The 26055-nt window shown below is 38.0% G+C and overlaps 1 protein-coding gene across 1 annotated transcript in view; it reads left to right on the top strand.

The window, feature by feature from the left end:
• Positions 1 to 26055, top strand: part of gnptab (N-acetylglucosamine-1-phosphate transferase subunits alpha and beta) — a 148337-nt gene that overhangs the window by 69834 nt on the left and 52448 nt on the right. Inside the window, exons 9-13 of the mRNA XM_039762176.1 lie at positions 693 to 872; positions 11224 to 11394; positions 12621 to 12744; positions 19475 to 19678; positions 20042 to 21132. Coding sequence (XP_039618110.1) covers positions 693 to 872; positions 11224 to 11394; positions 12621 to 12744; positions 19475 to 19678; positions 20042 to 21132 — 1770 coding nt within the window. The remainder of the gene's footprint in view (positions 1 to 692; positions 873 to 11223; positions 11395 to 12620; positions 12745 to 19474; positions 19679 to 20041; positions 21133 to 26055) is intronic.

Genomic DNA, 26055 nt, shown 5'->3' with positions numbered 1-26055 from the left:
GACAACCTAAGTTTGATCTTCTGCGAGGCATTATTTAGTATAGCGTGTGTTGCTTTTATGTCCAACAGATGGCGCTGTTTTTCAAAAAAGCATGTTTTTACCTGTCACAGGTGTGACATCTATATAATAGTAGGTATATAAAAACACGCGCGTATTCGAATGCAACGTTGTGTCTAAATTTTCAAAGTAATCGGCGAAGAGATTTAAGATTTTAAACAAACGAACATTCGCATTTTTATTTAAATAGATATGTGTGTTTGTGTGTATATGTGTATATATATATGTGTGTGTGTATATGTGTGTATATATATATATATATAATGTGTGTGTGTGTATATATATATATATATATATATATATATATATATATATATATATATATATATATACACACACACACACACTGAACATAGAGTATACATTTTTTTTATTATTTTTGATGTTATGGTTTTCTGTAGGTATGTGGCCTCTGCCTTACAGCAGTGCATAACCACCATTAGAAAACCCATGAAAACATCTTTAAAATGTTTAAGAGAATTGAATTAGCACTTTTGGGTGGAATGTGTGAAAAATAACAAACTCAGAACAGTTATTGTTAAAGATATTCCAGGTTTCATCGGTGGGAAGAATGACTCTATTAAAGTAGATTTTACATATGTACATTCATCACCAGCTTCCCTCTTCTCCAAAAGTCCAAGCAGGATGAGGATATTTCTGCAAGCCGATTTGAAGATAATGAAGAACTGCGCTATTCTTTGAGATCTGTGGAAAGACATGCACCTTGGGTGAGGCATATCTTCATTGTGACCAATGGACAGATTCCTTCCTGGCTAAATCTAGACAACCCTCGAGTTACCATTGTAACACATAAGGTGAGCATATTGCTTCAGTACTTCTTTTTTTGTGCTTTGTATATGTGCCGGTAACTACATTTATTTCTGTAAGAAATGTGGTTCCGTGGAAACAACCCTAACCAAAATGCATATTTTGTTGACATTTGAAGTACAATAAATAGTAAATACAGCTTTAACAGCAAGCTAAAACAGTGTCATTTTTAGGAAAATGTTATTGTAATTTACAGTTACAACTTATTTGGGGAAATTAACAAAACAAGTTAAAATGAGTTTGCAAATACTTTAACATATCCCACTTTTCATTTAATTCAATAAAATGAGTGAAAAAAAGCAGCTAAAGTATTCCTTTCATTATTTTTATTTCAGAGAGTCTCCTGTGTTTGGGTAGGTGTGATTTCAGGCTCCTTCAAAGTTTGTTTATTTGCACATAGCTAATTATTCTGCATGCATAGGGCATGTACCTCCTTCTCTTATACTGATGTGGCACTTGAAGATCGACCTGCACATTGCTGAAAATCCTTGAACAAACTCTGATTAATGTCTTATAGCATTCCATTTATCAACTTGAGTTATGGTTCTAGCATCTTGGTTGTGATAACCACTTTTATTTGCTTAATGGCTTGTAACATTTCTCAGTCGGATAGTTTTACTGTCTAGTATTTGAAAATGTTAAGCCCGATTAAAATTATCTTCAAAGTTGATCACAAACCCTGTTGACGGCTGGTAATTCTAAGATGTCAGCTGCACCTGAAGTGGTCTAGCCAAGCACTTTGGATATATGCAATTAACACAATTAATATTTTAAAATCAGTACTGTTTATTATAATACATAAGCAGAGACAACTTATTATTTATGCTGCATGTGTTTCATTATTGTGGCCAAAAAGGTGACCTGAGCTGTGCGAAAGCAGTGTCAATCACTGCACCACCGTGCCTCTGTGAGATCAAAGAATAAAGAAAACAGTCAGAGACGCTTAATCATATATTTCATCAAAACAAAGCAGAAGTGACCAAATCTAAATTAAGTCAGAAAAAATAGGTGTCTTTTAAAGGCAGAAAAATTCAAACTGGCATGTCATGATTGAAACTGCTGGCTCATTCTGTTTTTTGAAGTTGCTCTGAAGGCTGTCTGACCTGTTTGTGCTGATGCTTTGCAATTTTTATTCAATTAAAATGGTAGAAACATCTTGTAAATAGTAATAAAGCTTTAGTTATTATTACATGTAATCTCCTGTTTTGGGGGTTTTGGTTCATGAGGCTCCTTCAAGGTAATTTTCTTGCCATGCCATATGGCTAATTATTATGCATGCGTTGGGCACACACCTCCTTCTCTCTTGATGTGAAACTCGAAGATTGACCTGCATATTTGGCTACAAGCACAGATAACTCGTCTCACAGAGTCTATAATGCAAATGATCAGCATTAAATACCCGGGTGCCAGTCCAAACAGTTTTGGCAGTTGCAGCTCTGAAGTAAATAGCACTGGTCTCACAAAGCATTATGGCCCCTGCTCTTTTAAAAAAAAAAAAAAAAATTCTCCTAAACCGGCCGAATTATCAGTAAACAATTCAACTTAGCACGCAAGTGCTAAGACAACAAATGAGGTGAGAATAATGCTTTGGCGAAATTTGCTGATCAACACTATCGTCTGACCATTGACAAAGTGAGAGTATTTTTAGAATGCAAGTTAAGGAAATAAGACTGCAATGCAATGTGGGAAAGTCACTGCAGCTCTGTTCCCCCTGTTGCTTGTACACTCTTATTGTATGTAGCGGAACAGCAAACACTTTATGTCACTTTACTTAGCAGGGAACTTCTTACCTGGGGAAGCTAAGTGGCATTTTGCAGGTGCTCCCTGCTACTTAATGACCTCTTTTATCTGCTATATAAATAAATGTTGTTGTTGTTTAAATGTTGTGTTGCTTGAGCTGCCAACCTGGTTTAAACTAAACCATTTGCAAACAGCAGGCCTAGCCCTACCTGTTCTAAACCTTTCCTGTGTTGATCCTTGTTCAATTTTTTTTTTCTCCTCATACTCACCACTGCCAGATGACAAGGGCAGAGTTGATGTAAGCATGCCTACAAACATTGGTGGAGATTTTGTGGATTTTATTTATATTTCAAAAGTAGTTTTGGCTAATCAAATGAAAGTGCTGAACATCATGCTACAAGTTTTTGCATATTGATTTTTCTTAAAACGCAGATCACTATTGAAAATTTGACATATTGCCCAGTCTTATACACAGCTTGAGGTATAGTAGTTTTGGATCTCCCTACTCATAAAAGTTTAGTGGTATTTAAGGGAAAGAACCCCAAGATAGTTTTAGGAATAAGACAAAAGAAAAGGAAACCTGACAAATGAGTGCTGGAAAAATGTGTATATTGACAGATGTCCATTATTGATAAATGCTCCTCATTAATATTTTCTCTATTTAATATGCAATTCACATATAAATATACTGCAGTTTTAAATGTGATTTTCCACTTGGCTCTAGAGCCTTAAATTGGGAAGTGGATTAAGGTATTTGCTTAAAAGGCAAGGATGTAGTTTAGCCAAAATAAGATTGCAGAAAGTCTGGAAGGTGAAAAGGAGAGTTTTGGTGCTTATGATACTGTTTTTTATGTCGAGCAAGAGGGTGAGCCACCCCAATTTATAAATGCCAGCTAAACCCTGATTAGTTTGGTGTAGTGGTGCAGAACTAGTTTGCTCTTTGTTTTATTATTTGCTATTTTTATCTTTATTATTTAATCATCCACAGTGAATTTGAAATTAAGCAATCATTATTTTATTGAAGTGTAGACTTTCAGCTTTAATTTAAAGGTTTTCCAAAATATTATATGAGCCATTTAGGAATGACAGACATTTTCTGCATACAAAACATTTCCAGAGCTCAAAAGTATTTGACATTTTACTGAGAAGCTGTTCCATAGCCAGGTTTTAGCTGTTCCCTTATTATTTAATTTATTATTAAGCAGGTAAAAGGTCTGGAATTGATTCCAGGTGTGGAAATTGCATTTGGAAGCTATCACTGTGAACTCTCAATATGAAGTCCCAAGAGCTGTCCATGCAAGTAAAAAACAGTCCCTTTAGAGAGAGACAGCAGAAACATGAGGAGTGGTCAAATCAGCTGTGCCAGATAGGGACGCCTGAATGGTCCATAAGAGGGTTGATACCTCCCCTGGGCCACGAGAGGGCAGCCGCCCGGGTCTGCTTGGGGGCCAGTGGAAGGGAGCTGTGAAGCTCATCCCTGTGGGAGGACGTGGCAACCGCCAGGGGGCGCCTGGACGGTTATGGAACCCTGGATGGCAGCACTTCCGCCACGCCAGGAAGTGCTGCTGGAAGAAATCCCAGGGGCACCCGGAGTGCTTCCAGATGCTCTCCTGACACTTCCGCCATACCAGGAAGTGTCGTCAGACAGAGCACCTGGAGCCCATCCGGGTCATTATAAAAGGGCCTGCCTCCCTCCAGTAGAAGAGCCAGTGTTGAGAGGAAAGAGGCAGAGCTTGTGAGAAGGGGAGTGGAGGTCAGAGGAAGAGAAAGAAAGAAAAAGTAAGAAGAAGAAAGAGAGACAGTTGTTGGTGATTAGGCATTATGGTGCTGGGAAGAAAATTAAAAGTGTATGTTTTGGACATTCTGGTGTCTGTCTATCAGTGTCCTGGGGCTGGCCTTCCACACAGTCGATTTGGTACATCCTTAAAAAGAAGGAACACATTGGTGAATTCAGCAACACCAGAAGGTTTGGAAAACCACAGAAGACATTGTTATCTAATATTTGCAGAATTCTTTTCTTGGTGAAGAAGAACCCCTTCACAACATTTAGCTAAACCAAAAACATACTCTGGAAGACAGACCTATTATTGCCAAAGTCTACAGTCAAAGTAAAGACAGAGTGTTTACCACATGGTGCAAACCACTGGTAAACCTTAAGCATATGAAGGACGGATTAGACTTTGCCAAACAAACAGCCTGTCCAGTTCTGGAACAATTTTCTTTGGACTAAGGAAACTTAAAATCAGCATATGCCAGAATGTTGGAAGGAGAACAGTATGGTGGAGTGAAAAACCAACTCATTGACCCAATGAATAGCACATCATCTGTGAAAAATGGTTGAGGCAGTTTTATGCCATGAACATGCAATGCTGTGAATGGAAGTCAGTCACTAGTGTTTATTGATGATATGACTGCTGGCAGAAGTAGCAAATGAATTCTGAAGTGTAGAGGGCTATACTGTCTGCTCATATTCAGCCAAATGCTGCAAAACTTGTAGGACAACACTTCACAGTACAGATGGACAATTGGACAAAACATACTGTGAAAGCAAATCAAGTGCTTTTCAATGCAAAGTAGTTGAATATTCCTCAATGACCAGGGGCCTCATGTATAACGCCGTGCGTAGAACTCGCACTATAACATGGCGTAAGCACAAAAGCCGAAATGTGCTTACGCACAGAAAAATCCAGATGCAGGAATCTGTGCGTACTCCAACTTCCACGTTCTTCCGCTACATAAATCCCGATCAGCGTGAAAACTAACGCTCATGCACGCGCTTTATGTAACGCCCCAACTCCTCCCAGAATTACGCCTCTTTGAATATGCAAATGCATATATATCGCCCTTAAACTCAGCCTTCTGTGAAAAGACAATGGGAAAAGCACGGAGGAAAATATAAGAATTTCAGCGAATACCAAGTGGAGGCAAAGGAAAAACATACTTTTTGTTCAAATAAACCGTGGTATAATCAACAAAAGGAAGTTGATCGAGTGACATAGCGTGCTGGAGAAACTCAAAAGCTCACATTCACAAAATCGCACAGTGCCGGAAATAAAAAAGAAGTCACATATCAAAGTCGCCGTGAAAAGCCGAGTTGTAGCCCACTGTCTGAGTGTCATATGAAAGCTTATTAGGGTACAGAGAAAAAAAGGCACAATGAGGAAAAAAAGCACGAAATGTCAGCTTCAATCTCAAAATTTCCACTTTAATCACGTAGTTTATTTTGTCATTAAAGTAGAACATCATAAACGTCATCTTAAAATCATTTACTTAAACAGTTTCTCAAATCACATTGTGATTAAAGTAGCACGTTAAATGCTTTGTTTTGTATTTGATCTTCTATGTGATCTATGTGTGTGAATCACTACTGGCTTCTTAAACCGGCTCTCTTTCTCCGACTGTACACAGAATCCATTACATTCGTGATATTACACCTCTCTGAATAACTAAAATACTGAGATGTATACGTGATATCATTAAGAGTTAAAGCACGTTATTACACATGGGTTTTACAGCGCAGCGATTGTGCACGACCATCGATGAAATTATTTATTGCAGCAGTCAGGAGCGGCTCTAGGTTTGTGGTAGCACTGGGCAGAAAAAGAATCGGTGGCTCCTTCGCCCGCCAATGTCAGTGAGGTAGCTTATGCACGGCGGATGGCCACGTCCGTTGCAGACACTAGCCGCCTCGTGTTCATGACACAAGCATTTAACTTTTGTCGAAATTTGCCGCTGCATTTTTAGCTGTGTCGTTATTTTCTCTTTCTGTTTTATATTCAATATGTATTGGCGTGGCCGCCCATGCAGTTCTTGCTTTTCTTTCTCCAAGTAACCGATTGCCACACAATCAGCTCTGTAATAGATGTTAAGCCATCTGTAAACTTGGAGCGCTGATTCTTGAAAAAGTTTAAGGAACATTGAAATATCTTCGTAGTACATGTTTAATTATTCTATCCTTCACGCCAGTCCCAGTGAAGAATATAGATTATTTAAATGAAGTTAGTTTTACCTGTATAATATAATAAACATATTTTGCTGCATTTCATCTTAAAAATGATATTGTCATCATATGTAAATACGCACTTTATAAAGTGGCTCAGGTTGTGCAATATTATAACTGTAGTACAAGTTTACAGTGAGGTAATTGTACTTATAAGTACAAACAGTTCTACAAGGAGCAGTGATTGAGTGCGTTTATAGTTCTTGGGATGAAACTGTTTCTGAACCGCGAGGTCCGTACAGGAAAGTCTTTGAAACGTTTTGCCGTGGCTGAGGTAGCGTGTGCCTGATGCTGTATACCGATAATTCTCTTTCCGAACAGCTGCTGCTGTGATTCACACTCAGATACAGTGATATAAATACTCCGAGTGCTGCAGTGAGAGTAATATGGAAAAAGATGATCCGCTGTGGCAACTCCTAACGGGAGCAGCTGAAAGAAGAAGGTGCAGTGAGAGTAACAACGCTAAAGCAGTTATGGTATTTGGAATACTATGGCTATTCCCTGGACCGTTATATTGTTACAAGTTAATTATAATCAGATGTGTTACAATAATAAACAATATGCGGTTAGTTTCAGTGTATTTATAAAGCCACACAGGAACAGTAGCACTGCTTTGACGCTGGGTGCCGGCAGTCTGCAAAACCGAGCGGAGAACTTGCGTACAACAAGGCATGAGGTACCGTGTAAAAGTGCGTGGCTTTACGCCAAGTGTAGGTTTTATACTTCGCGATTTGAACGTGGAAAAGTTCTTACGCAACATTTCTTTGCGTACGCACCGTTTAGACATGAGGCCCCAGGTCAATCAAATGACCTCAACCCAAATGCACATTTATTTTACTTACTGAAGACAAAACTTATGGCAGAAAGACCAATGAACAAGCAGCAACTGAAGACAGCTGTAGTAAAGGCCTGGCAAAGTATCACTAGGGTGGAAACACAGCACTTGAGTATGACCATAGGTTCCAGACTTCAGGCAGTCATTGTCTGTAAAGGATATTCAGCCAAATATTGAAAATAATCATATTTATGATTATGTTACTTTGTCCAAATACTTTTGAGCCTTTGGAAATGGGGGCTATGCAGAAAAATGACTGTCATTCCTAAACAGCTCATACAATATTTTTGGTAAACCCCTTAAAATTATAACTGAAAGTCTACATTTCTTAATGATTTCTTTATTTCAAATCCATTGTGGTATAGTACAGAGCCAAAATTTATGAAAATTGTCACTGTACAAAGGCTACAAGTATTGGGATTACTATCTGTATTTAACAATTTTTTTATGAAAATAATTAAGCAATCTATTAAATCTTCAGGCAATTCACCTTCCCATTCTCCACTCGCTCTCTAATTTTTTTAAGCAACCCTGACCACAGCTGGTTAACTCCCTGCCTCAATTTGCAAGCTAGACAAAGGATTAATTACTCCTTGGAACAATGGAAACTTTTACCACCTGATATGTGAACATTGTCATACTGCATAGTTATTCTACTCTATTTACGAAATCCCATTTAGCCTACTAATAACAAATGGGTTTTACCACACTAACTGTTGATTTACATGAACTGTCTATAAATCTGCCAGAAAAGCGGTGGTGTACTTTAATACTCAGTTCTACAGAGAAATATTGGGAAAACTGAGAGCGGTTCCAAACTTTAAATGTTTACATCAGTGTGTGGACAGGGTGACATGGTAAGTTTCCACACATACTTCTTTCGTGAGGCTGGAGCGCAAACCTCACACAAACTACCAGGAACTCTGTCCCAAAATAATATCCCAAAATAATGTTGTTGTTTTTTTGTTTAAAGAACAAGCGGTTAGGGCATGGAAAAAAGATTAGATGCAGAGGTTCAGATGGACAACATAACAATAGTGCAATAACTAAATTGTGAAGGTGAAGAAGTCTAGATTACTATGATATGGTCACACTGAGTTGGGCTTTCCTGCCTAGAATGTAAAACCAGCTGGCAGCTGCTCTAGACTTAAAAGCTGCTGCTGTTTCAAGAATGGACAGCAATTGAAACAAGTTTTGCAGTAATATTCTGAGGATGAGGTGCACTACAGATTAGCATTTTTTCAAGTTGCAAATTTGTTTAAGTGCCTATGAATACCAGGCATCCAAGTATTGGTAGTAAATCCTTACACTTGCATTTTGGAAAAAGGGAACTGTGTACCAGTAATATTCTGAGCTGACTTCCCTGTCACCAGTTATGTTTGGTGACCCTGAGATAAGCAACTGTCTTTCCAGGAGTTTTAAACCAATAAGAATATACAGTATACCTCAAGGCTTTCTTTAGATGTTTTTAATAAGTTAAGGCATTGGTGAACATTCGTGACGACAGCCAAGATGTTTTATGCTCATTCCTTTTTACTATGACTGACGTAAACATGCTTATTATTTTCGAGTTGCTGTGGAATCAACATCACTAATGACCTATTAACACTTAGCAGATAATAGCACATGCATGTTACTCTGATCAAGCTGTTCAAGGCAGGCCTTCAGGACAAATGTAAATATCACTTTAATCATTAAAGCTTAGTGTACCAGTTTCTAAAATAATTTGAATGCTTGTAAATACAATAATTCTTTGCACTCAAAGAAAAAAGTATGTAAGGGAATCTTTGCTGAACCTTTCTACAGCAACACACAATTGGTGTACTAATATGCTGCAAAACTGATGCAAAGATATTTTTTTTTCAAGGTGGGAAAGAAAGATTACTTTATTTTGCTTTGTTGCAAAGGAGCAGCATTATATTACCAAACTCCTAACATATTTTAGGTTGATTTTCTGAAATCTATAAAAATAAAATAAAGTAAAAGTATATACTATGCAGTGTGGAAACTGCAGGAACATAATATACTGTATATTACAAAATCATGCTTATTTTCAAATACATCTCTCAGCAGTTTGAGATCCAGGAAATACAATTTACGTGAAGCTAGAAAAATCTTTTTTGCAGGTTTAAGAAATTAGACTTTTCCATTCTATCTTTAATGAGCATGCATTGAATCGTTCATCCACAAAAAAGAAAACACCTTATGTTTAGAGGGATCATTATTTGAGAGCCTTGGACTTAAATGATTCATCAGGTTTGTGTGTAAACTCTGAACAAATGTGTATACTGCATGAGGAATGTCATGCTTTCAGTAAAATATCACTTATGGCATAGGCCAGTGCAGCCTTTATGTTTCTTAACTGCTGAAAGTGTTGTGAATTTTGTTTCTAATATAGTTATTTGAAACTCATACTTTAATGTACATAATTTAGTAGACAATAGTTAATCATTTGTTGGTTACATAAATTAGGTTTTTTATCTGAACTAAATATTGAGAGCACTAAATAAAGTGTAGTAATTCATTATTAGAAACTGCAGTTTTTCTGTAATGTCAGTCATTGTCCAACCCACTATATCCTAACACAGGGTCACGGGGGGTCTGCTGGAGACAATCCCAGCCAACAAAGCGTGCAAGGCAGGAACAAATCCCGGGCAGGGTACCAGCCCACCGCAGGACACACACACACACCCCAACACACCAAGCACACACTAGGGACAATGTTAGGATCGCCAACACACCTAACTTGCATGTCTTTAGACTGTGGGAGGAGACCTACGCAAACATGCAGAGAACATGCAAACTCCACACAGGGAGGACCCGGGAAGCAAACCCAGGTGGTCTTACTGTGAGGCAACAGTGCTACCACTGCGCCACTGTGCTGCCCTCTTCTGTAATGTTTTAGATGCAAATTTTTGTATCTCAGCCAGTATTTACTACTACTTCTTGAAGTGGTGTGTGCTGAGGACTGGAGGCTTGGTTTCTATACTACACACGTGATTAGTTTAAAATTTTGGTAGTTACAAAAATGATAAATATAGCATAGATGTAACATATGAGCACTTGTCTTTTTTCCACCTTTTTTTCCCAACATCTGCAATAAATGTATTTGTGTGATTGAAGTGAAGCTGGTAGAAGTGGCTCCCCACTCACTATGTAAAGTGTTTTGAGTAGTGAGAAAGGCACAATATAAATGCAGAGAATTTTATTATTAATATCCTTTATATGATGAGTGGTGGGAAAATACATTTTAAATACTCTCCTACTTCATACTACTTTAAGCTGTATGGTCCTTGGTCCAATTGGGTTGCAAGTTTCTAGTTAACAATTTCCTACATTTAAAAGAAAGAAAACATGTAAAGGAATGCTGAAAATAATTATTCACTCAACAATATGGTGAATTCACTTCATTATATTGAATTATTTGTGTGTTAAGTATATTGTGATCATTATAACTCCCAGGAAATTTTTAAGTATGTTTTTTTTTTATAGAAATACAGAGTTTTACGATATATGCTGCAAAATTGAGTATTTTTTAAAAACCTTTTGAAAATATTCTTTGATTGTATGTTTTATGGCATGGCTTGGTGAAGTTACTTTGTCTTGGCAGTCTAGACATTGTTATGTTAATAATTTGCAGAATCCAACAAGTTGGTGTTCTCTATAGTAGTGGTGTAAAGCAATTGTGTGTTGTCTTTTTTTTTTATAAATGTACCTGAATTGTCTGCGTTTTAACTTTTAAATCTGTTTTAAAACTTTTCAGGATATTTTCCTTAATGGAAGCCATTTACCTACTTTCAGTTCTCCAGCAATTGAAAGCCACCTTCATCGGATTCCGGGTCTTTCTAGAAAGTTTATTTATCTGAACGATGATGTTATGTTTGGCAAAGATGTTTGGCCAGATGACTTTTACAGTCATTCTAAAGGACAAAAGGTAGGTTTCTATAGCATTCTCAAGATTGTAACGTTAAAAATTAAAGGAAAAGTCTGGCATTGTTTAGGATGAAGTTATTTCTTTATAGTCATGGTATTTAATAATTTCCCACATAAAATTACATTATAAAGTGAAACTAAAAGAAAAAAAATCCTTGTCTGTTTTTGCAGCTTTCAATGGGACTAATGGGTACAAGAGCTCATGAGTGATTGAAAAAGCCTTAAAACATATTGAATATGTAAATTTTTCAAGTCAAAAATGCTATCTAGCATTGATCTGTGTCTTGATTATAAACATTTTGTTAAACAGAGTATCTGTGTTATTTTAAGAAGGAAGAAGCACACAAAGAAAAACATATAAAAGAGGATTGTGCCCTTTACTCTATTCTCCCTGTGTCAGAGGTAACTTGTATGCCACTTTCTTTCCCCGACGTTTTGCCAATGGCTATGCATTAGGACCACAATGTCAGTTGGCATTTATCTACCTTAACATGCAAACTATACTAGTAATCAGTCATGCAAGGTACAGCTGTTAGATCATGTAAAGAATGTAATAGTTTACAGGCTTAGCAACTGTTGTGTCAGCGCTGCAACCACCACCAGAGTGGAAGTATCGAGTATGTTGTGAGGCTTTTTCATTCACCTATGGACTTGTGTAACCTAAAGCCCCATTGTAAGCTTCAAGAACAAACAAGTATTTTTAAAAATGTATTATAAAACTCTTTACTTTAGAACACAATTTTATGTGGCAAATTAATATATACCATTGTTGTGAAGAAATTACTTTGACTTGGAAAAATAGCTAACATATCCTTTAAAGAAGGAACTGTTAATAACTCTTGAGTTATAATAATGCAACTTCTGCCCCTCAGTTTGTTACTTCACAGCCTTAAAATAAGCTACATAAGGGAAAAAGCCAAACATCTGTAATTTAGTTAATGTAATCTTCACAGATCTGTATAGGGTAAGAGTTTCTTATTAGTAATTCTGTTATACCTATAGTAGTAAAGAGTTGCCTCATAATTCTTTGAGGGGATATTTGGAACAAAAATAGAAAATGGTATGGCCGTGATATTTGCATGCTGTTTTTGTATTTTTTAAATATATTTTGTGGATCAGAATTAAAAGTATACATTTCAAGTCTGTCAGAATTATAAGTGCAGTGTTTTAGATATAGTCCCTTGTGTTGGGATTTGATCTGAATAATTCTAATTGTTTCATCTTAAGGTTTATTTAACTTGGCCTGTGCCAAACTGTGCGGAGGGGTGTCCTGGATCCTGGATAAAAGATGGCTATTGTGATAAAGCTTGCAATAACTCTGCCTGTGACTGGGATGGAGGAGACTGTTTAGGTAAAAGGGAAATTACTTTTTAATATGTTATATTTTAAATCCGGATTTTTTGACATTATGTTTATTTATTTAATTAATTTTATTTTATTATACTTTATTAATTCCGAAGCAAATTAATTGGTTTTTCAAATACACCTTAGGGTCAGAGCGCAGGGTCAGCCATTATACAGCACCCCTGGAGCAATTGAAGGTTAAGGGCCTTTATACCATCTATTTAATGTTTACCTTGCAAGCAATGAAAAAGATGCCACTAAAATATTTTTAGGGCCATAATTTTTGCAGTGTTTCTTACATTTTTGCTGCAAATTTGGGAATGAGCAGGTGACTGGGGAAAAAAAAGTTTACGTTAAATTTGCTCCAGACACTTGATTTCATAATTGAATTGGTGTTTAGTAATTGCAGGCTTTCTCCAAATTTATGAACAACATGGGGATGCAAAGAAAGTCTTTAATATTCTTTTGTTTTATGAACCATAATGAAGATGATTTTTGAGTATACTTAGAGCAATTTAGTTGTTCCCAACATAGATGCTGTTTTATTGGTATCTGCTGGGTTTTCCTTTACTTTCCTCTTATATCCATGCTAATCGTATGTTTTTTTTTTTAATCCTTTTCTTCTGTGTCATCTTGTGATACTCTGTGTAGTGATAAGGTTGGCACCAGCCCACACTTTGGGTGTCATGTAGTTTAGGACTAACTGGGATCAGACTTGAGTGGTGATGTCAGAGCCTGGTTGTAGTTGTAGTCTGGAAGTGGAGTCTGTGGAAGAACTGGATATAGAATTAGAATAGCTTCCTTGATTGTCTCCTATGTGAGTGTGTGTGACACAAACTCTCCGCCATACCCCCAAAACTCCCCCAAGCCCAGACAATTCGGATTGGGTAGTTGAAACAGAGACATTGTGAACCCAGGAAAGGGCATCGGCATTGGTTTGGAGGGAACCCTGGTGGTAAACGAAAGTAAACCAATAAGGCTGGAGGATCAAGAATCCCCTTGTGATTCACAGGTTGGATTTCTTGTGAACTGCCATCCACTGTATGTCAGCATGTTCCATGACCAAGTTGCCTAGGAGGTAATACCTCAATTGTGTAACTCATTTAATCGCCAAAGCCTCTCATTCCACCACCTCATACCCGGTCTCCCTGTCTAACAATTTCTGGTTTAGGGAAATCATGGGGTGTTCAACACCGTTAATGCTTTAGTTCAACGTGGCTCCAAGTCCTGTGTCCGAAGCATTGGTCTAGGGAATAAAAGGCAAAGAAAAGTCTGGTGTTGTTAATATAGGTGTTGACGTCAGGTCACAAAATGCAGCGTCCGCCTTCTTATTCCAAGCCACATTGTTAGGGGTCTGCTTCTTTGTGAGGTTGGTTAATGGTGCTGCTCACTCGAGTGAAGTGAGGTACGAACCAGTGGTAATAGCTCGCTAACCCCATAAATGCTTGTACTGGATAGGGCTATTTGAGAATGGCATCAGCTCTCAAACATTGTGGCTTAACCATACCCCTACCCATCAGGTAGCCTAAATATTTGCCCTTAGTTATCTCAAAGAAGCACTTTTTTGGGTTAATCTGGAGAGTGGTTTCACTAAGTGTATGGAGCATGGCTTTGACCTGCTGTATGTTTTCCTTCCATGTGCCGGAATAGATGACCGTGTCATTGAGGTAGGCAGCACTGTAGACATTGAAGGGCCGGAGCGCTTTATCCACAAGGACATTGGAAGGTCATAGTGGCCCCATTCAAGCCAAATGGGAGGACACAATTACTATCAGCGTCTACTAAGGGTACTGAACACTCTTTACTTTTGCAGAGTCCGCTAATGGAATTTGCCAATACCCTTTTGTCATGTCAAGAGTGGTGAAATATTATGACAGAACCTGGGGTAGTCAAGTTGGGATACTAAGTCGTTGCAAAAAATCCAACTTCCATTAGGCTTAGAGACTAAGACAATACGGCTGGACCAGGTACTATGGCTTTCTTCAATCACTCCTAGTACCAGAATATGCTTGATCTCAAGTTCTACTTCAGCTCTTTTTGCCTCTAGAAGACTGTAGGGGATGACTACCCCAGGTTCTGTCACGGTATCATGCTCAACTAGAGAGGTCTGTCTTGGCTTATCACTCACCACCTCTGGGATGGTCAGGATGACTGCTTCAAGCACCTGTTGCTGATAATTGGTCAAATTGGAGCCGAATTTACGGACATTTTTCTGAGCAAAGAGAGACCAGGGCTAACTGGAGGAAGGATCTAGGTCCCTGATCCTGCAGGATGTGGTCTCGTGCCATTGAATTTCACCATGGATATGGGTTATACTTGTCTTTTCCTTTAACTACTGTTGTAGCAGCACATACCAGTGAGCTACAATAGAGATGTTGCTCCCTGAATCGTATAAAGCTGTGACTCGGTGCCCATTTCCAGTACTACCCGTGTAGAAGGAATAGACAGTGGGTTAAAAAGGGCACAATACCTTTGAGAAGGTTCATGAAGGCAGGCAGTGACTCCCAGGGCATTGGACAAATAGAGCCTCATAGAAGATAAGGGGGAATTGAGGAGAAAGACATGGCATGTGACTCTGGAAGATGATTGGGAACCCTGGAAGAGTGTACATGACTTCAGAAAAAGGGAAGGAATAGCCATGGCTAGTTTTAGTAATTGTTAATTAACAAGATTCTACATGACCATAACAGCAGAAATGTCATTCCTCTGAAAGTACAGTTGTGGATCATTCATTGTTAAACATTGTTCATTATCCAGAATATGCTCAAAAGAGCAAATAAACTGTCAGCTCTCTTCACTTATAAATTTCTTCTGAGAATGTTTATGTGCGAGGGTTCATGTGTGCACTTGTGTATGCCTCCTCATATATGTACAGGTGCATCTCAATAACTTAGAATATCATCGAAAAGTTAATTTATTTTAATAATTCAACTCAAAAAAGTGAAACTCGTATATTATATAGATTCATTACACACAGAATGATATATTTCAAGTGTTTATTTCTTTTCATTTTGCTGATTATTGCTTATAGCTGATGAAAACTGATAAAGGATAAAACAGACTGGACTGTTGCTGAGTGGTGCAAAGTCCTCTTTTCAGATGAAAGTAAATTTTGCATTTCTTTTGGAAATCATCTATCTATCTATCAAGCTCCCAGAGTCTGGAGGAAGAGTTTAGAGACATAGAATCCAAGTTGCTTGAGGTCCAGTGTGAAGTTTCCACAGTCAGTGATGACTTGGGGAGCCATGTCATCTGCTGGTGTTGATCCACTGTGTTTTATCAAGTCCAAAGTCAGCACAGCCATTTACCAGGAAATTTTAGAGCACTTCATGCTTCCCTGTGCTGACAAGCTTTATGGAAATGCCGATTTCATTTTCCAGCAGGACGGCACCTGCCCACACTGCCAAAAGTATCTATACCCGGTTTAATGACCATGGTATCACTGTGCTTGATTGGCCAGCAAACTCGCCTGACCTAAACCTCATTCTCTATGGGGTATTGTCAACCAGACCCAACAATGCAGACAAGCTGAAGACTGCTATCAATGCATCCTAGGCGTGCATTACACCTCAGCAGTGCCACAGACTGATTGCGTACATGCCACACTGCATTGTTGCAGAAATTCATGCAAAAGGAGCCCCAACCAAGTATTGAGTGTGTACATGGACATACTTTTCAGTAGGCCAACATTTCTGTATTAAAAATAATTTTTTATTAGTCTTATGTAATTTTTCTGAGTTACTACATTTTGAGTTTTTATTAGCAATAAGCCTACACAATGCAGTTTGTTCTAACTGATCAATTTTTTTCTAATGTTGTCTTACATAGGTCTCGATGTGCAGGGAGGATATCTTTGAACCTGGTTGTTCTGAAATGTTCTATTTTTGAAGGCATGCTGTCATCCAGGAACTGTACACAACATAAAAAAAATTCACATAATGTTCAGATAAATATTGCAATTTATGGCGTGAAAGTCAGTTTTGATTTTCCCCCTGACACACACATGCACATATAAATATCACACTAAAATCAACTTTTCTTGATGTTTTGAACATTGTAGAATCAGAATCCGAACTTAACCCAATAGTGAATTTTTGAACCCATCATAATGCTTCATTTACATTGAAATAAAAGTTGAGCATGGGCCCAACATGTTTAACTTTTGAATTTCATTCATTTCTTGAAAAAATTTTGACTTGTTCTTTGTGAAGAGAATTTTATTCTAATTTGAGATAATATAAAACATCACTTTCCTTTTGAGTTGTAAGTAAGTGCGTTGTCATTCTTCCAGTTCAGCAAAATAAGTCATTGTGAGAATAGTGTGATATAGGATATTACCGCCAATTTTTCACAGGAGACCCTTAAGCCATCTGGTATTACACCAAATATTAGTGGTAGGACTCGGGAGTGATCCTAAATCTTTTGTGTATCTAAGAGATATACAAAAATTTTGGTTTGAATTTAGGGTGTTCTTGAAACATGTTAAGTAGGTGTTTGATGACATCACTCACAGGCCAAATCTTGCCCTAGTATATGTGAATGATGAAAAATGTTAGCTGAATTATGGTGTGCTTGGTGTTTATTATACTAAAATGTATTTTATAAATGGCCTCAAACTTTTTGAAGTATGTAACCAGAAATTGTTTCCAAAATTATAAATGTCTTGATCATCCTTATTCTAAGAACTGTAGGTAGACAAAGGTCTGAAAATTTTTACATGTATTTAATAATGCATACAATGCTTCAAATTCAGAAATGAAATCTGATCCACTTTGTCCCTGTTAGCTTCAGCATGAGAAGGTGCTGTTGACTTGTGCTGACCACTGCCTTCAAGTGTTAACTGTCCCCCAGCTACCATGAGCTTTCCTTTACACTTTCCAGTATTGAGCTGCTTACACACTAAATGCACTAGAGATCTGCTGAAAAATACTGCTAACATGTAGTAAGTAATTTAGGAAAAATATGGGGTATAGATTTTTTGCATGAATTAATAAAATTAATAGCATTTGCTTTCTACTCTCAAAAGTTTCCAGATTTTATTCAGAATTTCATGTCTTTGTGCACAAGATGAAATAATGTGAAACTTACCCAGATTTACAAACTAAATTGTTTTGTCATTATAGAGTCGAATCAGCATAACCTTTTTTTTTTTTTTTTGGCGGCACCTTTCTACAAATAGAAAATGAAAAGTCTGATAATGCTCTGATTAGTGTTATGCTGATTAATATTATTCTCAAGTGTGTGCAGTGTAAAGGATGTGAATGATGGAATCCCCAGTGACAGCCATTCATCCCAACTTTGAGGCAACTCCATTGTGCAAGCCAGCATTTACAGCAGCCCATTTGAATACACAGTTGCTAGCTTGATCTTTCATTATTTCACCTAGTTTACAGTATACTTGTAGTAAACTGAAATTTCAAATTACATGTCAAAATTAGTTTTGTTTAACTTAGTTATGTTCAGACATTCCGAAATACGTTATGTATATCAGCATGCTTGAATATCCAAGATGAACACCTCCATTGCCTACTCTCCAAAGACATTGTATGTAGTTTATAACATATCACAAAAAGGTAGAATAAGCAGACATAATAGGGAGTACCAGCAGTTATTTTGTTCATCTCCAAGCACTGTTGTTAACAATATTTTTTACTTAACTTTGCATGGCAAATGCAGTAAGGTTCTTGCCCAAAATACAAGCCTACTCTTTAATGTAAACAAATTGAGATGAGAGCTGCCAGCTAATTATGAAAGGACACTTAAGATAGTCAAGGAGACATACATTAATAAAGTACAGAGGCAGTGAGAGATAGCATACAAAGCAAAACAAAAGTGAATACAGTGCAACCATTTTTGGCTTGCAAGCCACATAGACTGCAAAAATGATAGTGAATTTGGCAACTATAATACTGAAAAAATGTGTGGCGGTAAACTAAACAACAAGCTTGTCTGTCATATGTGCCAGATTGGAGTACTACTGAGATGGTTGTCCTTCCGTCAGGCTCTCCAGCTCAGCAAAGGACTTCTTGCCTGGATACTCAGTGTGGCAGGATGGTTGACCCTAGAAGAACCGGAACCAAATTCATTTCACCATTATTGGGGCTGCTGTGCCCCTGAACGCTAAAAGCTTTAGTAATCGTTTTATGCCCTTACTGTGATCTATGCCTCACCATAATTTTATCATTTAGGTTTACATGGAGTTCCTCAGTCTTCATGACTTGGTTTTTGCCTTGACATGGAGAGTGAATTGTAGGACCGTATATACATACATACATACATACATACATATGCACGTGCCTTTCTATGTCGAATCAGTTCATTTTGCCACAGATGGACTCCAGTCATGTTCTAGAGACATCTCAAAGATATTTAATGCAAACCTGAAGCTCCTGACAACAATTTGTAATACCACAGAAAAGTGTCTGAACAGTTAAATGAGAGGTTTCTGTTTTTGATTTTTAATAAATTTAAAGATCTTTCTGAAAACATATTTTCACTTTGTCAATTGTCCGTATGGGTTATTAAATGTAGATTGCAGCGCAAAAAGGCAAATTTATTAATTTAAAATTAAACCTGTAACACAATAAAGTATGTCAAACGTAAAGGGGCCTGAATACTTTATGGATCCACTTTATATACTGAATGTATATACGTAGGTAGGTATATTTTGCCCTAGTCATTGCTTGTACAAGTAGTGTACAGTAGCAAATAAAGTGTACATTTTTTCTTTGATGCAGGGGCTGCAGGAAATGCTCGTTTTGGTGGAGGTGGAGGAGCAGTAGGTGGCAATGTTCCATCCTGGCAGTTTGGAGGGATTGGTGGGATTGGCGGTCAACCCTACTGTAGCCAAGGTTGTGCTAATTCTTGGCTGGCAGATAAGTTTTGTGACCAGGCCTGCAATGTACTTTCCTGTGGATTTGATGTTGGAGATTGTGGACAAGGTAAGTGCAACTCTTGGATGATGATGTAGCTATAATCTGCTGCCGCATACATAACAGTTTTATTCATTTTAAAAAACATCAGAATAAATATCAAGCTTATAAAATATTACAAATTTTCAACTGCTATTTGAAATAACTTTTGAAAGTGTGTGTTGAATACTGTAAAATCTATGTACTGTTGAAATAGCTGTAATAAGTAAATGATTTAAAAATATCACTTAAATTTGAAAGTAATGTAACTTAAATGTAAATGTAATTTTCAGCACACTTTTCATAATTATTGAAAAACCATTTGAATATAGTCTGCTGAAATTATTATTTGAATGTATTGAAATTAACCATTTGCTTTTATCTTTTGCTTAGATCATTTTAATCAGCTTTATAAAGTTACTGTAAAACTAAACCAGACGCACTACTCCATTCCTCGTGGAGAAAACAAGCCATACTTCAGCTTTGCTGGCATAGCAAAGCGGATTTCAGATGCAACAGTTAACGATAACTCCATTGTACGCCATACCTCTGTTGCCAACAAATGGAAGACTATTCACTTGATTCTTTATGAAGGGATGAATGCAACAGTACTGCATTATAATTTAACTTTTCAGGATAATCATGATCAAGAATTTAAAATGCAGCTTACTGTGGCGGTTGACACAAGAGAAACTATAAAACCAAATGTAAGTGGGATTCGCACCGATTCCAAGAGTAGTATTTTATCAACAACATCTCCACCTGAAGCAGAAGTTCTCTTTGAAGATATTCCTGAAGACAGAAGGTTTCCAAGGATTCAGAAACGAGTTTCAAATGAATCCAGCTTATTAATTTCAGTGCCTGCTCTAAACATATCTCTTTTGCCAATTGAAGTTCAAATCTTATTACAGAAATTAGATGCAAAATTGCAACAGGGAGATATTACACTTAAAGGCTACAATCTCACCAGAGCTTCCCTTCTGAAACCTTTTACATCAATTGCCGAGTTCCAGAACAGTACGCATAATCTGAATGTGCCTGAGAACGAGGCTTCTAAGAAGAAAGGAAATGTGAAATTAAAGCAAACAAGAAAAAAACATACAGTCCAGCTGAATTCATCAACTGACAAATCGGGACTTGTTGGCCTCTATAAGACTACTGCTATTCCTGTGAAAACTGATTCTCGGTTGTCTCATATCAAACTTCAAAATGCCTCTACTGCAAAAGAAAATTTAAATAGGCTTGAACCTGAACATAAGCCAACAAACAAAAATTTGTCAGCAGCTCTCATTGGCAGTAATTTAAAAGTGAAAGAACTAAGTACGAAAATGAACGAGAAACAAGTTTTCACTGAAGAACCATTAGATGACAAAATGAAGCAAAATAATAATCCAGCTGTGGGACGTAGACTTCAGTATTTTTCTCCTATTCATGGAGGTTTTCTACCCTGGGAAAAAAGAAAATATTTTTATGATTTATTAGAGGTTAGTACTGTTGTTTATATTTATTTATGTTATTTTATACAGCTTATACTGCTATTTGTGTGTGTGTGTGTGTATATATATATATATATATATATATATATATATTGTGAGACTTGCCCGGACACCACCAGTCGGAGACCACATCTTTATAAAAGTCACACGTTTATTATTTATAAATAAACACAGTCCCAAAACACCACACAATGCACACAGCAATAATCACCACAATTTAACTTCAATAACTCTGTCCTTGGCCGCCAATCTCCTCTTCTCCCGTGGTCCTCTCCTGCTCCAGGGCGGTTGTGTCCTCCTGACCCGGAAGCTTTTACTGCCACCTTCCGGACCTTCTAGGTGTCCCGGCTGGGTAAGAACCCCAGCCATCTGTGACACTATACACACACACACACAGTCATATGAAAAAATTTGGGAAGCCCTCTTAATTGTGTGGATTTTTTTTTTAATCAATGGCTGAACTTTCAAAGTAGCAACTTCATTTTAATATATGACATGCCTTATGGAAACAGTAGTATTTCAGCAATGACATTAAGTTTATTGGAATAACAGAAAATATGCATCATAACAAAATTAGACAAGTGCATAAATTTGGGCACCCCAACAGAGATATTACGTCAATACTTAGTTGAGCCTTCTTTTGCAAATATAATAGCCTCTAGACACCTCCTATTGCCTTTGATGAGTATCTGGATTCTGGATGGAGGTATTTTTGACCATTCTTCCATACAAAATCTCTCCAGTTCAGTTAAATTTGATGGCTGCCGAGCATGGACAGCCTGCTTCAAAGTATCCCATAGATTTTCGATGATATTCTACTTAGAGTCAGATCAGGAGCTTATTCAGTGCATGCAAGAACATGCAGGTGGCCAGTTGCTGTGTGCTACAACATGCTGGTGGTAATCAACGCACATGTATGCACAGGAAAGTAAACTGAGTGAGTGTCACCCCACCCCGCCCCTCCTGATCTGATCCTTAAATAACAGTGCCAGCATAAATTCACACCCGATCTGACGCTGTTCGTTTTCAAATAATATTGCATTAGTGTGATGATGTTTTCACATATATTGTCTCTTTCTTTCAGATGTGTAATAGAAACCACAGCATAGAGAGAAGTGTGTACATTGTAACAGGTACACACATTGTAAATATAGGAAGGACGATCCTTGCATGTGTGTGAGAACTGATAACATTTGAATCTGATGATTGCATATAGCGCTGAACTTACTGCTCTGCACTATTCTTTCCTCTGCATGTCCTGGAGTACAAAAGAAACAGCATACAGCAACATGTGGGGACTGGCAAGATCAGGAAAAAAAACACGCAGTCACTGATTACAAACCGCAAGATGTTATGTGAATAAATAGGAAAAATGTTTCATCCGTGCCAAAAAGTTTTCCGAAATGTACTTTACAGGTCATAAAACAAATAATTCCAAATATCATATATACCTATGTCTCTGTTTTTTATTTATTTATTCATTTTTTTTAACATCATAGACCATAAGGTGCATACTAATTCAGTGTGAGTAGGAATACTCAATAAAACTGAATAAAAAAAAAAATCAAGTGACGGTGAGATATGAAGAAGGCAGATTCGCCAACATCTGTGTGTCAGCTTTTATCCCTCCACCACTCACATCTCCAATTATTCCCAGTTTAAAATAAAAACTTAACAGTGTCAGATCCCTGGGTGGCGGCGGGGTGTGTAGTATGTATCGTGAGTTAGAGAGAATAAAAGTGAAAAAAAAAAACAGTAAATTTTACAAGTCCAATAAATGTACACCATGTGTTACAGACGCAAACCAAGTGTATGTGTGTACTGTATAATATTAACAATAAGAGCAGCTCACTACTGAAAATGGCAAATATAGGAGACAGTGGGGATTGAACCGGTGGCCTCTGGATTACAAGTCAGCAAATGTTACCGCTACGCCACAGAAGCTGTTGTCTTTTCCTTGAACCTATAGTGAACAGGCTTCATACATTATACAGTTTATGTCTACATTTTGTCATTTACCACTAAAATATGAGAAACGTTTCTGTTTTAAAAATGTGTTTACCCAGATTATTATAGAAACGGAACACATATGAAATGCGTGTATTCCAAGTAACGATCTATTATTTCCACTCTAAAACTCCAATTCACTCCCAGATAATCAATCAAGGCATTACCTGGGAGAAGTTTGTGCACGATCTAAGTAGGTGGGGGGATGGAATAGCCAGCTGCTTGTCTTTATTGGCACACTTACAGGACAAAGGACGCTGGCAGAGAGGTGCGAACAGATTTAAGGTGAGCCGGATCTACGAGTTTTTCCGTAGGCTCTGGTCATTCTAGTGTTAACGAACTAATCCAAACAATTTGGTGTTGCAAGTAATCAGTATTGAGCAGTTACATACATTCAAATCAGCAAAATTACAAGGGTACCCACATTTTTGCACAGCCAGTTTTTCACATTTGATTTAATTTCATACAACTGAATACTGCTTAACTAAAAATCTTTGTTCGGAAAACACCCCATACCACTGTTATCTTTTTGTTGTGCATGTATATATGTATGTATGTGTGTGTGTATATATATATATATATATATATATATATATATATATATATATATATATATATATATATATATATACATATATACATACTGTATATACGTGTGTATGTATGTATATATATATATATATATATATATATGTATATGTATATATATGTATATGTATATATATATATGTATATACAGTGGGTACAGACCCCCTTCAATTGAAACTGAAATGTCACATGGTCCTAAGTATTCAGATCCTTTGCTCAGTATTTAGTAGAAGCACCTTTTTGAGCTAATACAGCCATGAGTCTTCTTGGGAAAGATACAACAAGTTTTTCACACCTGGATTTGGGGATCCACTGCCATTCTTCCTTGTAGATCCTCTACAGTTCTGTCAGGTTGGATGGTAAACGTTGGTGGGCAGCCATTTTTAGGTCTCTCCAGAGATGCTCTATTGGGTTTAAGTCAGGGCTCTGGCTGGGCCATTCAAGAACAATCACAGTTGTTGTGAAGCCACTCCTTCGTTATTTTAGCTGTGTGCTTAGGGTCATTGTCTTGTTGGAAGGTAAACCTTCGGCCCAGTCTGAGGTCCTTAGCACTCTGGAGAAGGTTTTTGTCCAGGATATCCCTGTACTTGGCGCATTCATCTTTCCCTCGATTGCAACCAGTCGTCCTGTCCCTGCAGCTGAAAAACACCTCCACAGCATGATGCTGCCACCGCCATGCTTTACTGTGGGGACTGTATTGGACAAGTGACGAGCAGTGCCTGGTTGTCTCCACACATACCGCTTAGAATTAAGGCCAAAAAGTTATATCTTGGTCTCGTCAGACCAGAGAATCTTATTTCTCACCATCTCAGAGTCCTTCAGGTGTCTTTTAGCAAACTCCAAGATAGAACTTTTATATATATATATATATATATATATATATATATATATATATGTATATCTCTATATATATATAATTTACTAAGGCAAGACAACCATGGAAAGCACGCCGGAAGGGGCGGCAAGACAACCATGGAAAGCACGCCAGAAGGGGCGTGGATTCAGTAAGCCGTCGACAAGTGAGACACCTATGGCGCACGCAGGAAGGAGCCACGCCCACCAACTCCAAGACCATTGGATACGACGACAACTCACAGAGCCACGGCCACCAACTCGGATGCAACGACACAGAAAAACCGGTGTTATATATTCGTCTGTCGTAGAGGTCACATGCAGCTCCGACCCACGTTGACTGTTCATAGAGGCATGTTTCTCACAGAGGTGAATCGCCATATGCAGCGTGTTAAACTGTTTGCGAAGGGTATACCATGGGATCCTTAAAACATTCCTTTACAACTGAGGTTAAAACACAATGAAGTGAGCAGTCTTTAAAAAACGAGTTTTCAGTTACAACGCACGACCGCATGCACCATAGCAAACTGTTTTACACGCTACATACAGCAATTCGCATCCGCGACAAACAGGCGACTTCTTAGATGCTCCTGCACGTTGTACACACCCCCCTCCCACCTCTCTGCTACCGTGGTTGGGTGTCTTGGTGGATTATATATAGAAAGGCAGCCAAAACCGCACAGAGCAATGAAAAATCTACATGAGTCACAGGTGCATCTGGACTGTACAAAGACGACAACGACTCGAGTGACGAATTGGAGGTGGGCACATGAGCAGGCAGTGCATACTGGACGAGAAATCAGCAGACTAGCATGACGAAGGGAGCGGAGTGGACATCCTTCACCTCTCCTCCCGTTCCACCCTCCGCCCCTGAGCGCCGCACAGACGATTGTGTGTTGGTTCGTTCCATGCATTGGTTAAAACCCAATGAAGGAGGCAGTCTTTAAAAACCAATAAGCCCTGTGCCTCTGTTTCATTACCGTCTCACCTGCTTCACCAATGCAGGCCCTGCAACAGTCGAGACGCTCTCTCGGCACTTGACCTTCTCTGTGCCTGACCGGTTCACACAGAGGCACTACATGACCAGGCGGTGTGTATGCTTCGAGAACGAGGGTGGATGCGACAGGACTATCTAAGAAGAGGCATGTTTGTCACGGATGTAAACCGCTGTATGCACCATGTAAAACAATTTGTCGCGAATGTGAATCGCTGTATGCAGCGTGTAAAACGCTGTATTGTATGTTGCCCTCTCCAGAGTTGCATCTTTTCATTCACCTACAGTTGTATACACAATGAAGTGAGCAGTCTTTAAAAACAGAGTTTTTGGTTACAATGCGCGACCGCGTGCACCATAGCAAACTGTTTTACACGCTGCTTACAGCAATTCGCATCCGCAACAAACATGCGTTTTCTTAGATGCTCCTGCACTTTGTACACACCCCCCTCCCACCTCGCTACCACCGT

Source organism: Polypterus senegalus, chromosome 8 (assembly GCF_016835505.1).
Source record: "Polypterus senegalus isolate Bchr_013 chromosome 8, ASM1683550v1, whole genome shotgun sequence".
NCBI lineage: Eukaryota > Metazoa > Chordata > Cladistia > Polypteriformes > Polypteridae > Polypterus > Polypterus senegalus.
The sequence above is the reverse complement of the archived record's forward strand: the minus strand, read 5'-3'. Positions and strand labels throughout refer to the sequence as shown.